The 14,880-nt window shown below is 40.1% G+C and overlaps 1 protein-coding gene across 1 annotated transcript; it reads left to right on the forward strand.

The window, feature by feature from the left end:
• Positions 1 to 8,399: 8,399 nt before the first annotated feature.
• batf (basic leucine zipper transcription factor, ATF-like) lies at positions 8,400 to 14,827 on the forward strand. Its single transcript, XM_008397865.3, has 4 exons — positions 8,400 to 8,503; positions 8,586 to 8,702; positions 9,496 to 9,600; positions 13,649 to 14,827. The coding sequence occupies exons 2-4, from the start codon at positions 8,640 to 8,642 to the stop codon at positions 13,853 to 13,855; spliced, it is 375 nt and encodes a 124-aa protein (XP_008396087.1). The 5' UTR covers positions 8,400 to 8,503; positions 8,586 to 8,639; the 3' UTR covers positions 13,856 to 14,827.
• Positions 14,828 to 14,880: the final 53 nt, after the last annotated feature.

The raw sequence follows: 14,880 nt of genomic DNA on the forward strand, positions 1-14,880 counted from the left end.
TGCTCCCTGCATGTCAATACCTCGAGGGTCAATGAATGGAGTAGGATGGTGAGCTGCATTCCCAAAAGCAGGTTGTCTTAAATGTTTTTACTGCACCATATTCTGTTTTAACACAAAAGTAGTGGACAAAAATCTGATGTAGTGCAGAAAATACTGTTTTTTTTTATTTTTATTTTTTACAAAGAATCTTTTTTAAAGTGTTGCATGAATTTAATCATCCCACTGAATCAATTTTTTTTTGCAGAGATGCATTCTGCAGCAATTACAGCAGAGCTTTGCACATCAAAATAATTTTATTTTCCCTCGTTTCGTTGCAAAAAACAGCTCAAGTACATTCAGATTTGGATGCAGAACATCAGGAAATTAATTTTTAAGTCTTGCTATAGACAGCTGGATTTAGGCCAGAGATAGATTTGGTGAGGGGATTTTAGCATATTGTGTTTGATCTAATCTTTCCACTGTAGCTTAGGCTGTATGTCAGTGGTTGTTGTTCTCCGTTAGGTGAACCTCAGTCCCAGAGTCAAGTGTTTTCGAGCATCTGACTGGTTTTCTTCCAGCCTTTCCCTTCAGTCAGCTCCACCCCTGTTCATAATGCTCCCAGCACCATTTTTCATCAGTATGATATTGTGTTCGGGGTGGCGTGCAGTGCTGCCTTTTCTCCACATGCAGGATTATTGAACGTTGGCCAAATGGCTCAGTTTTGGTCTCTGAGATGGTAACTGGAGTGCCATCTTCTAAATGTCACTTCGTATTTTGCCGACGAGAAACCAGACTCTCTTTTCCTCTCTTAAATAGGCCTTGATTCAGAGTTCACTGGGAGAAATTTAGAAAAGTAAAAATGAATCAAGACTTTGAGTAGCGTGGCACAAAACGCAAAATAATCCAAAATAAATTCTGACCAGACAATGAAGAGGAATCTTGCCGTCCTTTAACACAACAGGGTTGGAGTGTGGTCATCTTTCATAAAGTGACCCTGGATTGATGAGATCCACAGATTCCACGCAGTGTGATTGTTCATTAGCAGGGCGCTGAGCTGTAATAGCCTGCACACTTCTCTCAGCTGTAAATCTCTACCCCACTCTGCACCCCGGTTTGATCCCCTGTCTCATCAAAAGGGCTGTGAAGAATGAAGTCAGCTTGATGAAAAACAGAATGAGATTTATCTGCTCCACCCACCTTCCGCCTCTTTGCACCGAGACGAGCTTCAAGGCAGCGAGTGGAATAAGGATGTGAGGCCCTGAAATGCGCTGGTGGAATGTGGATGTTTTTTGAGATGCTGATGAGTCTAAAAAACATTCTGACTGAAAGTCCCTTTTCTGTTTGAAATTTTGCTAGTATTTAATGGAAAGGCAAGGAAGGGCAAGACAGCAAAGGAAAAATAGGAACAGGCAGGAGTTGTCTGTTTTAATAAAAATATAAATTAAACAGCTAAATTGTAATTTTTAAAGGAAGTTCAGACTGTGTTTGACCAGTAATTACCATAATTTAAAGCACCAGTGTAACTAATAAATTCAACAAATTGCTCCCTTTTTTAAAATATGTATATGATCCAACCACCTATCACAAAGCCTAATTAAAAATTTTAAATAATAAAAAAAAGCATATACATTTTTTTTTATGTAACAGGGTAATGTCTTCAGTGGTTTCTGTGGGAAACTGATCCTGTTCCAGAGTTTTTCATTCACACTGTATGTGCTTCCCTTGGATAATATCTCGTTATCCTGATGATACACTGATCTAATGACCCTATGTCCTGATGCCACTTCTGTAATTGAATATTGTAAATGAGCCAACATTCTGGTTGTTGTTTTAATCATTATAGCTGAATTATTCTAAATTTCAAATGCAAGTTTTGTTTTATTCGCTGTGTGAATGACCACAAACACATCATGTGTTTTAATGATTAGTTGATGTTATATGATTTTAGGGAAAAAAAACAAAGAAAACTTGTGATAAACTTTAATGAACTTTATTAAAGTCAGAGCAGGACAAGCATTTGTGCCATGTAACTTATTTTGAAGGGTTCTGGAAACGTTACTGTAACACTTAGGGGGAAAAGAGACGACACTTTGTGTTTTTCTGTTTTTATCCTTTCTGAGAAACACTTCAGTACTAAAACTTTCTGACAGTTGGGTGAAGTCACAGTCTGCCCATCGAGGGTGAAGACTGTGCTGCACAGCGTCCCACTCAGTCTGACCGTTTTCCTTGCAGTTCCACGTCATAAAATTTAGGTCAGAGAACAATGCAGTCTCTCTGCTAGACCGTAGCACGGTGCCAGGACCCTTCACATCCTCCTCTCTGACCCTCATCACTGTAACCTTTCAAAGACACCCCTCCACACTGCGCCACAGATTCCGAAACATGCTGCCACTCGGTCGTTTCCAATGCAAAACTCAGAAAAGTACAATTTGCAGTTGGCGAGCCACATTGTGGTGAGATATAAAGACAACACTTTATTTGTGAATCTGTGGATTTTTCAAAACCTTTTGTTTGCAGATGTGTCTGAAAGGTATTTTCACTTGTTTTGTCTACAATATTGGATTGCCCTGAAAAAAACAAAAAACCCACAAGATTAAAGCTAAAAGGACAAGAAGTCAAGAAAAGTTAGGCATTTTTCATTTATATAAACATATGTTGCATGACATTTATTTAATTGGTTAATGTCATGACTTTCATTCACAGAAAACAACATCACTTAACACAACCTGTAACTTTTCAAAAGTTACAGGTGTTAGTGTATGTTTGCAAAGCTGTATTGGAACTTGTCCAGTAGATAAAGCTCTACAACTGTTGCACCGTTGCTTAGTATTAGGAGGCACAATCATTTCTTGCCACTCCCTTCAAACGCTCCAAATCATAGAACATAGAAAAGATTCTGAAACATTGGAAGAAGACTTGGTTGCCGTTTTATGTGTAATGATTCACGGATCAGTATTAACTCCTTTTGAAATTAAAGAAAGGATTTGTAGGAACCAGTCTGTATAAAGACAAAACAATCCATCCGTTCATCACGTGGTTCTCTAAAACGCCTTGTCCAGTCAGTTTTGGGAGAAAGACGAACAGTCATCCTAAATGGTTGAATATTCACAATAAGAGACCTCTAGAAAACTTAAAACCTAAAGGACGCTTTACACTTGCTCACGCAAAATTCTCTTCTTCGCCTCTTGGTGTCCCTTCTCTTGTCTCTCCTGCTAGCATCTCGTCTCTCCTGGTCATTTTCTTGCCAGAGCAACACCTTGTTGCCAGGTGAGGTGGCTCTCACCTGTAATCCAAGCTATGGAGGCCGAGGCTGGAGGATTGCTTGAGCTCAGGAGCTCTGAGCTGCAGTGGGCTATGTTGAGCGGGGGTCCACACTAAGCTCAGTATAGATATGGTGTTCCTGGGGGAGCATTGGATCACCAGGTCCTCCAAGGAGGGGTGAACTGGCCCAGGTTGGGAACGGAGCAGGTCAAATCCCCCGTACTGCCCAGTAGTGGGATCGCCCCAGTGAATAGATGCTGCAGCTCAGCCTGAACAACACAGTGAGACCCAGTCTTTTTATACTCAGCGATACACTACTGATAAAAAAAATTTACATTTTAGCATCACACAGCTGTTTGAACACTCATTCTTGCTTCTTATTTAATCAAAATCCTTCATATAGCAGCTGGGATTCCTGCTCAACACCGCCTCCTTTTGGAGCATACCAGACACTACATCAAGCTGGTGCAACTGAAAAACTCGAGACATTTTGGTTTGTTCAACTGATAAAGTCAACTCAGTAAACAACAAGCAAACAGAGATGTGATGATTCAGATGTCGGACTTCAGCAGAAGTAAGTTAAAGTTTCAGGGGTTGCAGCTTTGTGATGCTTAATAAAATGATGTAGTATCTGCTGTCCTCCAGCAGGAGGCGGTGTTAGACAAGAGTCCCAGCTGCTTTTTGAAACGAGACGCTAGAATTAGTGTTAAAGCAGCTTTAAGATACAAACATATAAATATTGGTGTGACAGTAGTGTATTCCCGAGTATAAAAAGACTGGGTCTCACTGTGTTGCTCAGGCTGAACTACAGCATCTATTCACAGGGGCGATCCCACTACTGGGCAGTACGGGGGATTTAACCTGCTCCGTTCCCGACCTGGGCCGGTTCACCCCTCCTTAGAGGACCTGGTGGTCCAAGGCTCCCCCTGGAACACCATATCTATACTGAACTTAGTGTGGACCCCCGCTCAACATAGCCCACTGCAGCTCAGAGCTCCTGAGCTCAAGCAATCCTCCAGTCTCAGCCTCCAGGTAGCTTGGATTACAAGTGAGAGCCACCTCACCCGGCGACAAGCAGCTGTCAGACAAGAAATTGATCAGGAGAGAGACACCAAGTGGTAGAATATATTACTGCATGTGATTAAGTTTAATGAGTCAGAGTTTCGATTTAAAGTGTTGCTTTTATTATGAATATTTAACCGTCCAAAGTGACTCTACATATTTTTCTAAAAACTGAAAGGATAAGGTCTGACAGGATATATTCACTACTGGGCCACTCAGTGTCCCTCTCTTACTTCTGCTGCTAGCATCTCGTCTCTCCTGGTCAATTTCTTGTCTGATCAGCTGCTTGTCGCCGGGTGAGGTGGCTCTCACCTGTAATCCAAGCTACCTGGAGGCTGAGGCTGGAGGATTGCTTGAGCTCAGGAGCTCTGAGCTGCAGTGGGCTATGTTGAGCGGGGGTCCACACTAAGTTCAGTATAGATATGGTGTTCCAGGGGGAGCCTTGGACCACCAGGTCCTCTAAGGAGGGGTGAACCGGCCCAGGTCGGGAACGGAGCAGGTCAAATCCCCCGTACTGCTGGGATCGCCCCTGTGAATAGATGCTGTAGTTCAGCCTGAGCAACACAGTGAGACCCAGTCTTTTAATATTCGTTAATAAACTACTGTCAAACCCTTATTTACTTTTGTGCATCTTAAAGCTGCTTTAACACTCATTCTTGCTTATTTTTTCATCAAAATCCTTCATAAAGCAGCTGGGAATCTTGTCCAACACCGCCTCCTTCTGGAGTATACCACACACTACATCAAGCTGGAGAAACTTTAACGCTCTGTTCAGTTTCAAATGACCTTTCATTCGTCTTTATAAAGACGATTTTAAAATTTGTATTGTGGCATTAATATTTCTGTATTGTTTTTTTTATTTGATCTGACTGGGTTATACTGAGACATTAATATATATTCATATCAATTAAATCAGAATAATATAATGTATGAATTAATTCAGTTTCTCTGTATCCCTGCAAAATTAATATATTTTCTCAGCATGGTGCTACCACCGCTTCCATAAAGGTCAGATTTGTGCAATGCGTGACTAATAGTTGTCCTGTTAGCAGTTCGGCTAACCGGACAAATGTGTGGTTTGGCTGTGTTTGGTTTCTTCAAAGCTATTATAGCCTGTTGGCTGCTTCGCTGATGAATCCTCTCCTGGCCTTGTCATGGCACAGTAGGTTTAGCTGTGCCATACCCTCTCCATTTTAAGATGATACAATATGACTCCTCATATTGACTTTTCACGTAGCATCTCATTAAAATTCACAAAACCCTGTTTTTACAACATGATCAAAATGTATAAAACTTCATGATGTAAAAGCAGTTTTCAAGGCACTTTAATTATCCAACGTTCCACCTTGACATTGCTCTTTGACTGCACACCGGGCTCGTAAAAACGAAAACAGTAGCAGTAGACACTGTCACTGTCTGGACTTCACACGTTGGACACGACGAGTCATAAATGTCATTCGTGTATGAGTAAATACTTCATACATGACAACAGCAGTGTTGATATTTTTATGCTCAGAAGTGTTCGAATGATCATTTTCCCAAATCAGAAGCTTAAAAGAAACCTCCACTCAGCTACTTCCAAGAAACACTGACCACTTATCAGGGTGCTTAAAATGCTTCCTTAGCAAGTGTTTTCCAGAAAGATCTACTTGAAGGAGCAGTTTATCGCTGAGGTTTGTGTATTAGAAGAATGCGGATGATTACACACACACATCACATTACAAGAGTGTGTGCACACCAAGTTCTTCAGTAAGTAGGTCTCTCAGAATATTCTAGAAGCAAACACGTTTTGGGTTAGTATTGAACCTTGTTGTGCTTCTCTCCTGGCTACCACAAAACTGGACAAATCAGCTTTTCTCCTTTCTTTTCTTTTCTTACACTCTCAACTCTGTTGGACAGCCTTAAATGCCAAGTATTAGAAATGTCTGCCCTTGCCCAAGCTCTTCAAAATTCCTGCGATGGTGGAACATGTTTTTGTGTGGGAGGACTGTTCTGCCAAGCAAAGCTGTTTTAGTCCTGATTCTTTTTTTTTTTTCTCACAAGAAAATCTTGTTCTTGCACCGCCAAATGCTTTCTCGTGACGGGGGCCAAACGAGAAAGGGCCTATAACAAGTAAAAGGGCAACTGCGGCTTTTAATTAGTCTAACTCTAGGTTTCACGGTGCAGTAAAAAAAGAACAGATATATCATGTTTTGTGTTCTTCGTTTTTGTACTACTTAAATGTATTAGATCATCATCATAATCATCATCATCATCATCATCATCATCATCATCATCATCATTATCAAAAAAAAAAACATCTAAAGTTACCTGAGTGAACACAAACATGCAGGCTTCCTTTGCCTCATTTAAGGTCAGTGTTCATGTTTGAACAATGACAAAGGAACAAAAAGAAAAAAAAAGCCTCCATGGGAGAGCTCTAAGGCATAAATGGCTGCTGACCCCGTCAAAAAATATATGTCTCATATTTCCCAAAAGAACATACTCATGAGCCCTTAGACATTTGGTAAAACGTCTGGTGGTCTGACAAGATGACAGTGGAGATTTTTGGAGGATGTGCATCCTGTTACATCTGTTGTGAAAAAGAAAAAGACCACCATCATATTTGCCTTCAGTCAAACATGATGGTGGTAGAGTGATGGTCTACCACCATCACTCTACCTGTAGCTACCTGTAGCTGTAGTTGACAGAACGACAGAACGATAAACGACACCGGGAAAATCCTGACAGAGAATATCCATTCATAACCTTAAGCTCAAATACACTTGAGTTTTGCAACGGCCACAATAATTACAGGCACACCAAGTCCACCTCTGCTTAGTTCCCATAAACCAAAGTAAAACTTTTAGAGTGACCTAGTCAAAGACTAAATTTGAATCTGATTGAGATGCCGTGGAGTGACCTTGATGCTCAAAACACCTCCAATGTGGCTGAATTGTGACGATTCTGCAAAGAAGAGTGGGCCACAGCGATGACTCATCGCCAGTTATCAAAAATGCTTTAATGTGCTGGCAGGGGCTGCAAAACCTGCCATTAGGTTCCTGGGGCAATTATTTTGTTTGTGCAGACTCACGATATAGCTTTTAATAAAATTATTTTTCCTTATGGACTCAAGTTGTCTTTATCTAATATCAAAATTAGTTTGATAATCGTAAGTATTTAGCTATGACAAAAAAGGAGAACCAAAATAAATCTGTAGGGTGGGGTGGGGGGAGGGGGTAATTTTTCAGAATAAAGCCACTTGAAAGAATGCTTGGATTTCAGGGCAAAATTTGATACATTTCCAGTATGTTTTGCCCCCACAGAGGCCGTAAACCTCCACCAAATTTAAATTTTTTCTCAGACAATCCCCACACTTGCAGCATCATTTACAGTGAAAAGGCTACAAGGGAACTGTGGGTGGGTTTTAGGGGAGCCCCTTTAGCATTTCTCAATGCCGCAAGGCCTCGATGGCGCCCTCACTTATTTGCAGCTGGTGTGTCGCAAAGCGAGACGGCGCAGCGCAGAATGTGGAAATCACCATTAGGCATGTCGATATTCGAGGCCCAGTCACCCATGCCAGAGGTTTGGGATGTGGCGTCCCTGGAGGACTGAGTCGAAACGCAGCATCATATGCGACGGCCCCCAAAAAAGGGGAAGAAGATATACCCCTGATGTCTGTTTGATACTTACCAACAGACATTAAACTAAGGCTGCGCAAAAAAAATTACAAAACAAAACAAAAAAGAAAAAGCAAAATAAACAAAAGAAAAGAAAAACATTTGTCTCCTGTAGAAAGCTGACTGTTTTTAAGTTGTTGTTGTTTTTGTAATCTTACACAAAGTTCCTGATATCCTGAGGGTGTTGATGAGATGAAATGAATGTGATAAGTTATTTCTCAGGAATTTACACAATTAGTTTGAGTTCAAACTTTCCATCAGACATGTGACTTCCAGTCTAATGCAACTTACCCAGATTCTTACCAGAAGCCACATCAGATATAGATAATTAGGTATACAACTCTCATAGTGTGTGTATATGTGTGTGTGTGTGTGTGTGTGTGACAGAGAGAGAGTGAGAGAGTGAGAGAGAGAAAGAGTGTGAGAGAGAGAGAGAGAGCGAAAGAGAGAAAGAGAGAGAGAACGAGAAAGAAGGTGAAAGAGGAGGAGTGTCAGAGAGGGAAAGAAAAGAGGGAAGAAAAAGACTCATTGCTCATTAAGCGGTAAGCCAAGTTCTGCTCAAAACTAGCTCTACAAAGACTTTCCTTTACTGACACACACACACACCCATACACACTTTTTCAGAAACCCAAAGCAGAAGTGGACAGAGACACCGGTTTTCAGTCGCTGTGGTTGGCTATGGCTCAGGGCTCTGACAGCAACGACGCAAGCTACAAGTCCCCATCACCTGGAAGCAGACCGGTAAGTGTCTCATTTTTTTGTTGTTGTTTTTTTAAATTTTTTGTTTACATTTTCAGATAATCTCCAAATAGTTTTACTGAAAGAGTACACATATAAATCAAACATCTGTTTCTTCAATCGCTCTCTGTGCTTCATGCACACTTTGTGGCCATCGAGGCTCCTGTCTTTGGTAGCTCTTTTTTTTCACAGCTTGTCAGGGTGTTTCACTTGCACACATGGGCTGGAGGCATGACTCGCATCAAGTGTAGGCTTTTTTGAATTGCACAATTCATCACTTGCCCAAGCTGTGGGAATCCTTGTTTTTTTTCCTTTTCTTCTTCTTTTTTTTGTTTTTTTTTTGCAATTCTCGAAACTGTGAATGATCTAAACGCTGCCAGGAAAACGCATTTATGTGACTGTCATCCTTCTGCCTTCACGTGTGCAAGCCTTTGGTGTTCATGACAATTCATATGGGAGTGTCTGGTGGCTTTCAGGCTACGTTACCAGACAAATAAAGAGAGAGTTGTTATCTCTTTGATGTACAACTGAATCAGCATTTAGAGATGGATTAGTTATTGTGATACCAAGAGCGTTAGGGACATGAAACAGGGTGTGCGTTACACCTAACCGAAGACTCAGCCACTCCCTGACCCTACCCTTCACATTGGGCTCTATGCAAACCCATTCTCCTGTCAAACTGCCATTAGCATATATAACACTCCAATTTGTAGCCACCAGCGATAGATAGGAGGTTTTGGGTGGTTTTGTCCTTGTATACGTTGCGTCGACTGAAAGGTGGTTGTGTTTTTGCCAGAGCTCCTCGGATGACGTGAAGAAAGTGATGAGGAGAGAGAAGAACCGTATCGCTGCACAGAAGAGCCGGATGAGGCAAACTCAGAAAGCTGACAGCCTTCACCTGGTGAGGAAGCCAAAAACTTTGCCACAAACATCACACCCAGCAGTAGAAACATGAGCTTTAAGCCCAGCAGATTATCTTACTTTGCAAAACGCGCTCTAACAGACTAAGATTTAACTACAGGATATGTTAAGCAATGCCCAGAACAGGTAGCTTTACCTTAACTTACAGCATTCCCATTACGAGAAAACTTTATGTCTCTGGGAATAGGTTTGTGCTATATTTACAAAATGCTACCTGACCATGTGGTGATGTGTCATGGCTTCTGTTGGGCTGCACGCTTGGGTGCTTCTCGATGTGTTTGCAGAAGATTAAGGAATAAATTAACACGTGTGGGCAATCAAAAATCCAGCGCCAAAGACTGCAGCCCTGCTGAGCTCAACGGCAGGAGTGTGTGTGTTCAGTCAGCTAATTTTATGTGATAGTTGTCGTCTATGTTGACTTACATGGATCTCCAGGTTCAGGTCTGCATAACATCAAAAGTAGCTAAATTTGATTTCCTTCTGTTTAACCTTTTTTTAATTTTTAAAAATTTTTAAATAGGACAATTTGTACCATAACACCATGCTCTGCTGCCGCTACTCTGTTATCAGTTTTCAGAACATCTACTTCTGTGAACTTTATCTGATAATTCGAAGAGATTTTGACCTTCAGAAAAGCCACATCGTAGGCCGTAGTAGATTCTGTGAAACAGATCTGAATGCATGACACTACTTCCAGTGAAACATGCTGCATTTTATCAATCTGTTTAAAACCCTGTCACATTCACAAAGAACACCAGGGGACCACAGAACATGCTCTGTGGTTTTGCTTTCATCGTCTCGCTAGATAAACAGGAAGGTGAATTTTTCCCTTGCTGTGACACAGTCTCTTATTTCCTGTTTCTTCTGTAGTATTTTTTTCTCTGTAAATGAGTTTGAATGTTGTGTGTCGTGGGCAGCAGGGGAGAAAAAAAGGGCTGTCACTTCTTGTAAAGCCCTGATAGCAGTGGGCTGTATTTGGCTAAGTGACGCAAGTACATGGGGTTTACCCAGAGCTTCTCTGACAGTAAGGACCTGAAGGTTTTGGTCATGGTGAGATGACCTTTATGGTACCTGAGTGGAAGATTTTTGCTCTACAATCCCCACACATAGACGGTAAAGAAAAAAAAACACAAAAAAGGGGGAAAAAAAGAAGAAAAGTTTTCTGGTTGTGACGTAGAATTAACTCTTTTTAAGCTGTTTTGGAAAGTCGAGCTCTCAAACCCTTTGAATGGTAACTTCTCACACTGTGATGCTGCTGCAAGACGTTGCAGGTGGTTTCTCTTGTTTTTCCAGACTTCTGCAACACAGCTGTTTCTCTGTCTTACAGCACTGTAAAGAAGACTCCAAAGTTACCTCATTTCTTTCCTTAATTTCAGTGTAGAAGTAAAGATTACATATTTTTTATTGACTTGTTTGGCTAAACAAACCCTGTTTAGTCATTGTTTGAATGAAATGAATAATATTCTCATACCTAACAAAATATTTACATTTTGTGCTTTTAACTTCCAAATGAAAACTGTTGTCACAGAATGAATTAGTAGGATAAAACAAAATTAAAAAGTAGAAACTCTTGAAATTTGACCTAGTAAAAAGAGTAAGTTCGTTTTATGTTATATCACAGTTTGCTTATAAATGATGCAGACCATTGTAGGAAAAATATTAACGCTTGTAAAGTACAAAACTTTGACAACAACTATACATTTAAACAACATCTAGAGCCTGTAAACTGTTACATATAGGTTTCATTTTATTAGGTGACTTGTATTATATTGTCATTTTGTTATGTAGCTCAAATGTTTACATGTCTATATCCTGTATATGATATATGCTTCAATTCATTCACAATAATTGTGTTATAATGTGTTTTATAGTCAGGAAATTAAGATTCTTGTTCATATTTAAGCTAAAGTATATCCGATGTCTAATGCTAGTTGAAAACGTCAGCTATTATTTGCATGATAGTCCACACACAAGGAACTGATGAGTTGTTCTGGGCTGAAATATTTCACGCATAGTGGTGGTTTTTAGCAGAATGCTAACACATTATCCTGTTAACAGGATAATAAGTCAACAAACTCATGTTGAGCATGCATTACTTTGGTATGTCCTATAACAGTTATAAAGGCCTTTGGTTTGTCCAGGAAAAAAAATGTTGTGTGATGAAGGCATTCCCTGGGGGACTCCTCTGAGTGTCGAGGGAGATTCAGTGAGTAGCAGGAAAGAAACATCTTAAATGATTTAAATAATAACTTAAGCATTTGTGCAAGATTACTTTTTTTTTTGCGTATATATTGTGGAAATTTGGGTTGGATGTACAGATTCGACAACCAAGATGTATCAAACAGTGATAATTGGTTTTCTTGGAAGAGTTGTGTTGTTTATATAACTTTACATTTTGTGGTTTTGATGATCCAGGAATTTTGTGAGGGAAGTTAGAGATTTTCCAGCTTTGTCAGAGGAGTACTTCACCATTCCTGAAAAACCCTACTCTGAAATGAAAGATGTTCAGAAAAGGAGAAATGAAATTGTGACCTACATTTTAAGAACTGCACCATAAGGTGTTATTTTTTCTAAAGGTCACACAAAGAAATCCCTCACAGTTGTATTTTAGCTAAAAAAAGAAAAATGCAATATGTTGTGATACAATACATTTCTTTAAAGACACTGTGCTAGATTTCAATAGTATTTTAAAGGTACTGTGCTTTCTTCTTTTTTTATGCCTGTTCCTCTTAAAACAGTTTTAACAGAAAACTGTTAAAACTGTATAAATAAGAGGAAGAAAACACATTCATATACATTTAGTAACACTTGTGTTTTTTTTTTTTTCAGTTTTGATGTAAAACGTCAGAGTGAAGTTGAAAAGAAAACGTAATCAAGACAGAAAATGTAACCATAGCCAAATCCATTCAAAAGTACCAGTACCAGCAGCAATGTTTATGTGAGCTGTGGGTCACACTGCTCCTTTAGTCAATCCTCATATCTCCATTTTAAAAATACACATTACCATTTTGTCCCAATGCTTCCATGTTCTACCAACGTACTTATACCATGGGCTATGAGTTCATTTCACATTGCTGTTATTGTGATAAATGGGTATGCAAATCCTAAAATCTCACTCTTAACAGAGTATTATTTTATTATCTGAACCGTTTTATTCTGACACTCCATTTATTTTTCTTCTGTCAGTTTGGGCCACCTGTATCGAAACTAAACTGAAATAACACTAAGTAACCTCCAGCTGCTACATATGTGCTGGACTCATATAATCACGTTTCTTCATAGCAGACTATAAGCAGACAACAGAAAATAGCTGCATTTATGTAAAAACTGGTGTGAAATGCCCCCCTCTAGTGGCTGCCGATTGATGCATGGCTCATATGTCTTTCAGTAGAAGTTTTGGTTGTTTCATTCCAGAAAAAGTCAAGCACAAAACGAGCAAAACTCCGATAGCATATACCGACAAACACAAATATGTGAAACGGAATGGTACGACACAATCTAAGAAACAATTATCCCAACATCCATTGGAATAATGTAGCTATTTATAGTCCCACTAATGTTATTTTTATTATTTAACTGTGTTTTTTGCAAGCATAACCTTCCAAGCAACAAAAAGTTTACTTTTTGTGCAAAAAGTGCACCAGTTATGTTCAGCAACAAGTTGGGAAGGGGCACTCCGATCCATGCGCCGTCCAGCAGACACAACTCACTCTGACACTTTATATGGCATCTTAAAAAGACTTTGAAATGGAATATTGGAGCAGTGCGGTTTTGAAACCATAACTTTTTAAAACCTAGATGTGGTAACCAGGCAACGCTTGTTGTGCCCTCATTAATAGAGTTACAGGACATTTACTTCTTACTTTTGGCCAACACGTTTTAAAAGACTTGTCAAGCACAAGGTCATGTAAAGTAGCCTAAAAACGACTGGTTTGGCTGATCATTTATCTAGCTTGGCGTAGCAGCGCAGAACCACTTTCTGTTATTTTGAGCTCCGATCTAACATTCCTATCCATGTGTGTTTCCAGGAAAGTGAAAACCTGGAGAAGGAGAATGCCGCCCTGAGGAAGGAGGTGAAGCAGCTCACAGAGGAGGCCAATTACCTGTCATCCGTGCTGAGCAGCCACGAGCCCCTGTGCACCGGGCTGGCCCCGCAGACCCCGGACCTCCTCTACCCCCCCCATCAGAGCAGCTACCACCGCCAGCACATCGCCGTACCACACTACCAGCGCTGACCTGCCCGAGGGCCTGCGGCTAAAACAGATGACTGACCTCAACAGACACAGACTGACAGGAGACTTGTGTCTTTTTTGTTTATTGTTGAAACATAGTTAAGGCAAGACAGGCTAAGTTGTCCGTCAAACAACGAGCCCAAACTGTAACCAGTAGAATTCAAGACCTATTTATTTTGCTTCTTCATGTCTCTTTGCTTTCCGATTGTGAATCCATATGTGAATTTAAATGGCTTGGTAAGTAGGTTTATCAAATAGTCCATGTTTACAAAGAGAGAGGAAAAGAAAAATATTGTGCTCACATTTGTAAATGCTTATTTTTAGTATTTCAGAGAGCACCTTTTGTCATCTCATGTCTTGTGTTCTTTGTGTTTGTAATATGTTTTTGTGTGTGCATGTGTGTGTAGGTGTGTGGGTGTGTGTGTGCGTGTGTGTGTGTGTGTGCATAAATGCTCAGGAGCCTTGACAGTGTTGATTGTGGACAAAAAGAATGTAAATGTAAAAAAAAAAAAAGGCTGGAAATGAAGGAATGGTTAGTGAGAAGACCCAGTGGATGTATTTATTAAATTTTATGCTTTTTCTTTTTCTGAAACATCATCTGTAAACCTTCTGGGTTCATGTTATTTTTTTTGTTTGCTAGAACAGCTGGGTGTGTGTAAAGTCTACACAGGTGCTGATAACAGGGACACCACGTGACAGACGTTTTATTTCTCTGCTCAGACGCCTCTAGGTGGCACTGTTTAACAGTGTGTGAGATCGAATTACAGTAGCTTATATTTATAAAGCATAAAATAATTCATTTGTGGATTGCTCTGTATGTGGGGGATAAGGGTTCACTGTGGCCCTTGAGCTCCACTGTCACATTTTGCTTGTGCTCCACTCCTGGTGGCCTAAATCAAACGACCTGTTATCTGCAGTGTATTAAAGCAGGAAGTAAGTGTAATAATAAACTGGCTTTAATTGGTTTCATTTTTATTACTGACTCTTATTGTAATAAAGTAGATAAGGATATCTCGCTCGCTCACGGA

Source organism: Poecilia reticulata, chromosome 21, assembly GCF_904066995.2.
Source record: "Poecilia reticulata chromosome 21, P_reticulata-male-v2, whole genome shotgun sequence".
NCBI lineage: Eukaryota > Metazoa > Chordata > Actinopteri > Cyprinodontiformes > Poeciliidae > Poecilia > Poecilia reticulata.

Coding starts and splice junctions, on each gene's coding strand:
- batf (XM_008397865.3), top strand. CDS start 8,640: ATGGCTCAGGGCTCTGACAGCAACGACGCAAGCTACAAGTCCCCATCA. Junction 8,703..9,495: donor CATCACCTGGAAGCAGACCG/GTAAGTGTCTCA, acceptor TGTTTTTGCCAG/AGCTCCTCGGATGACGTGAA. Junction 9,601..13,648: donor AAGCTGACAGCCTTCACCTG/GTGAGGAAGCCA, acceptor GTGTGTTTCCAG/GAAAGTGAAAACCTGGAGAA.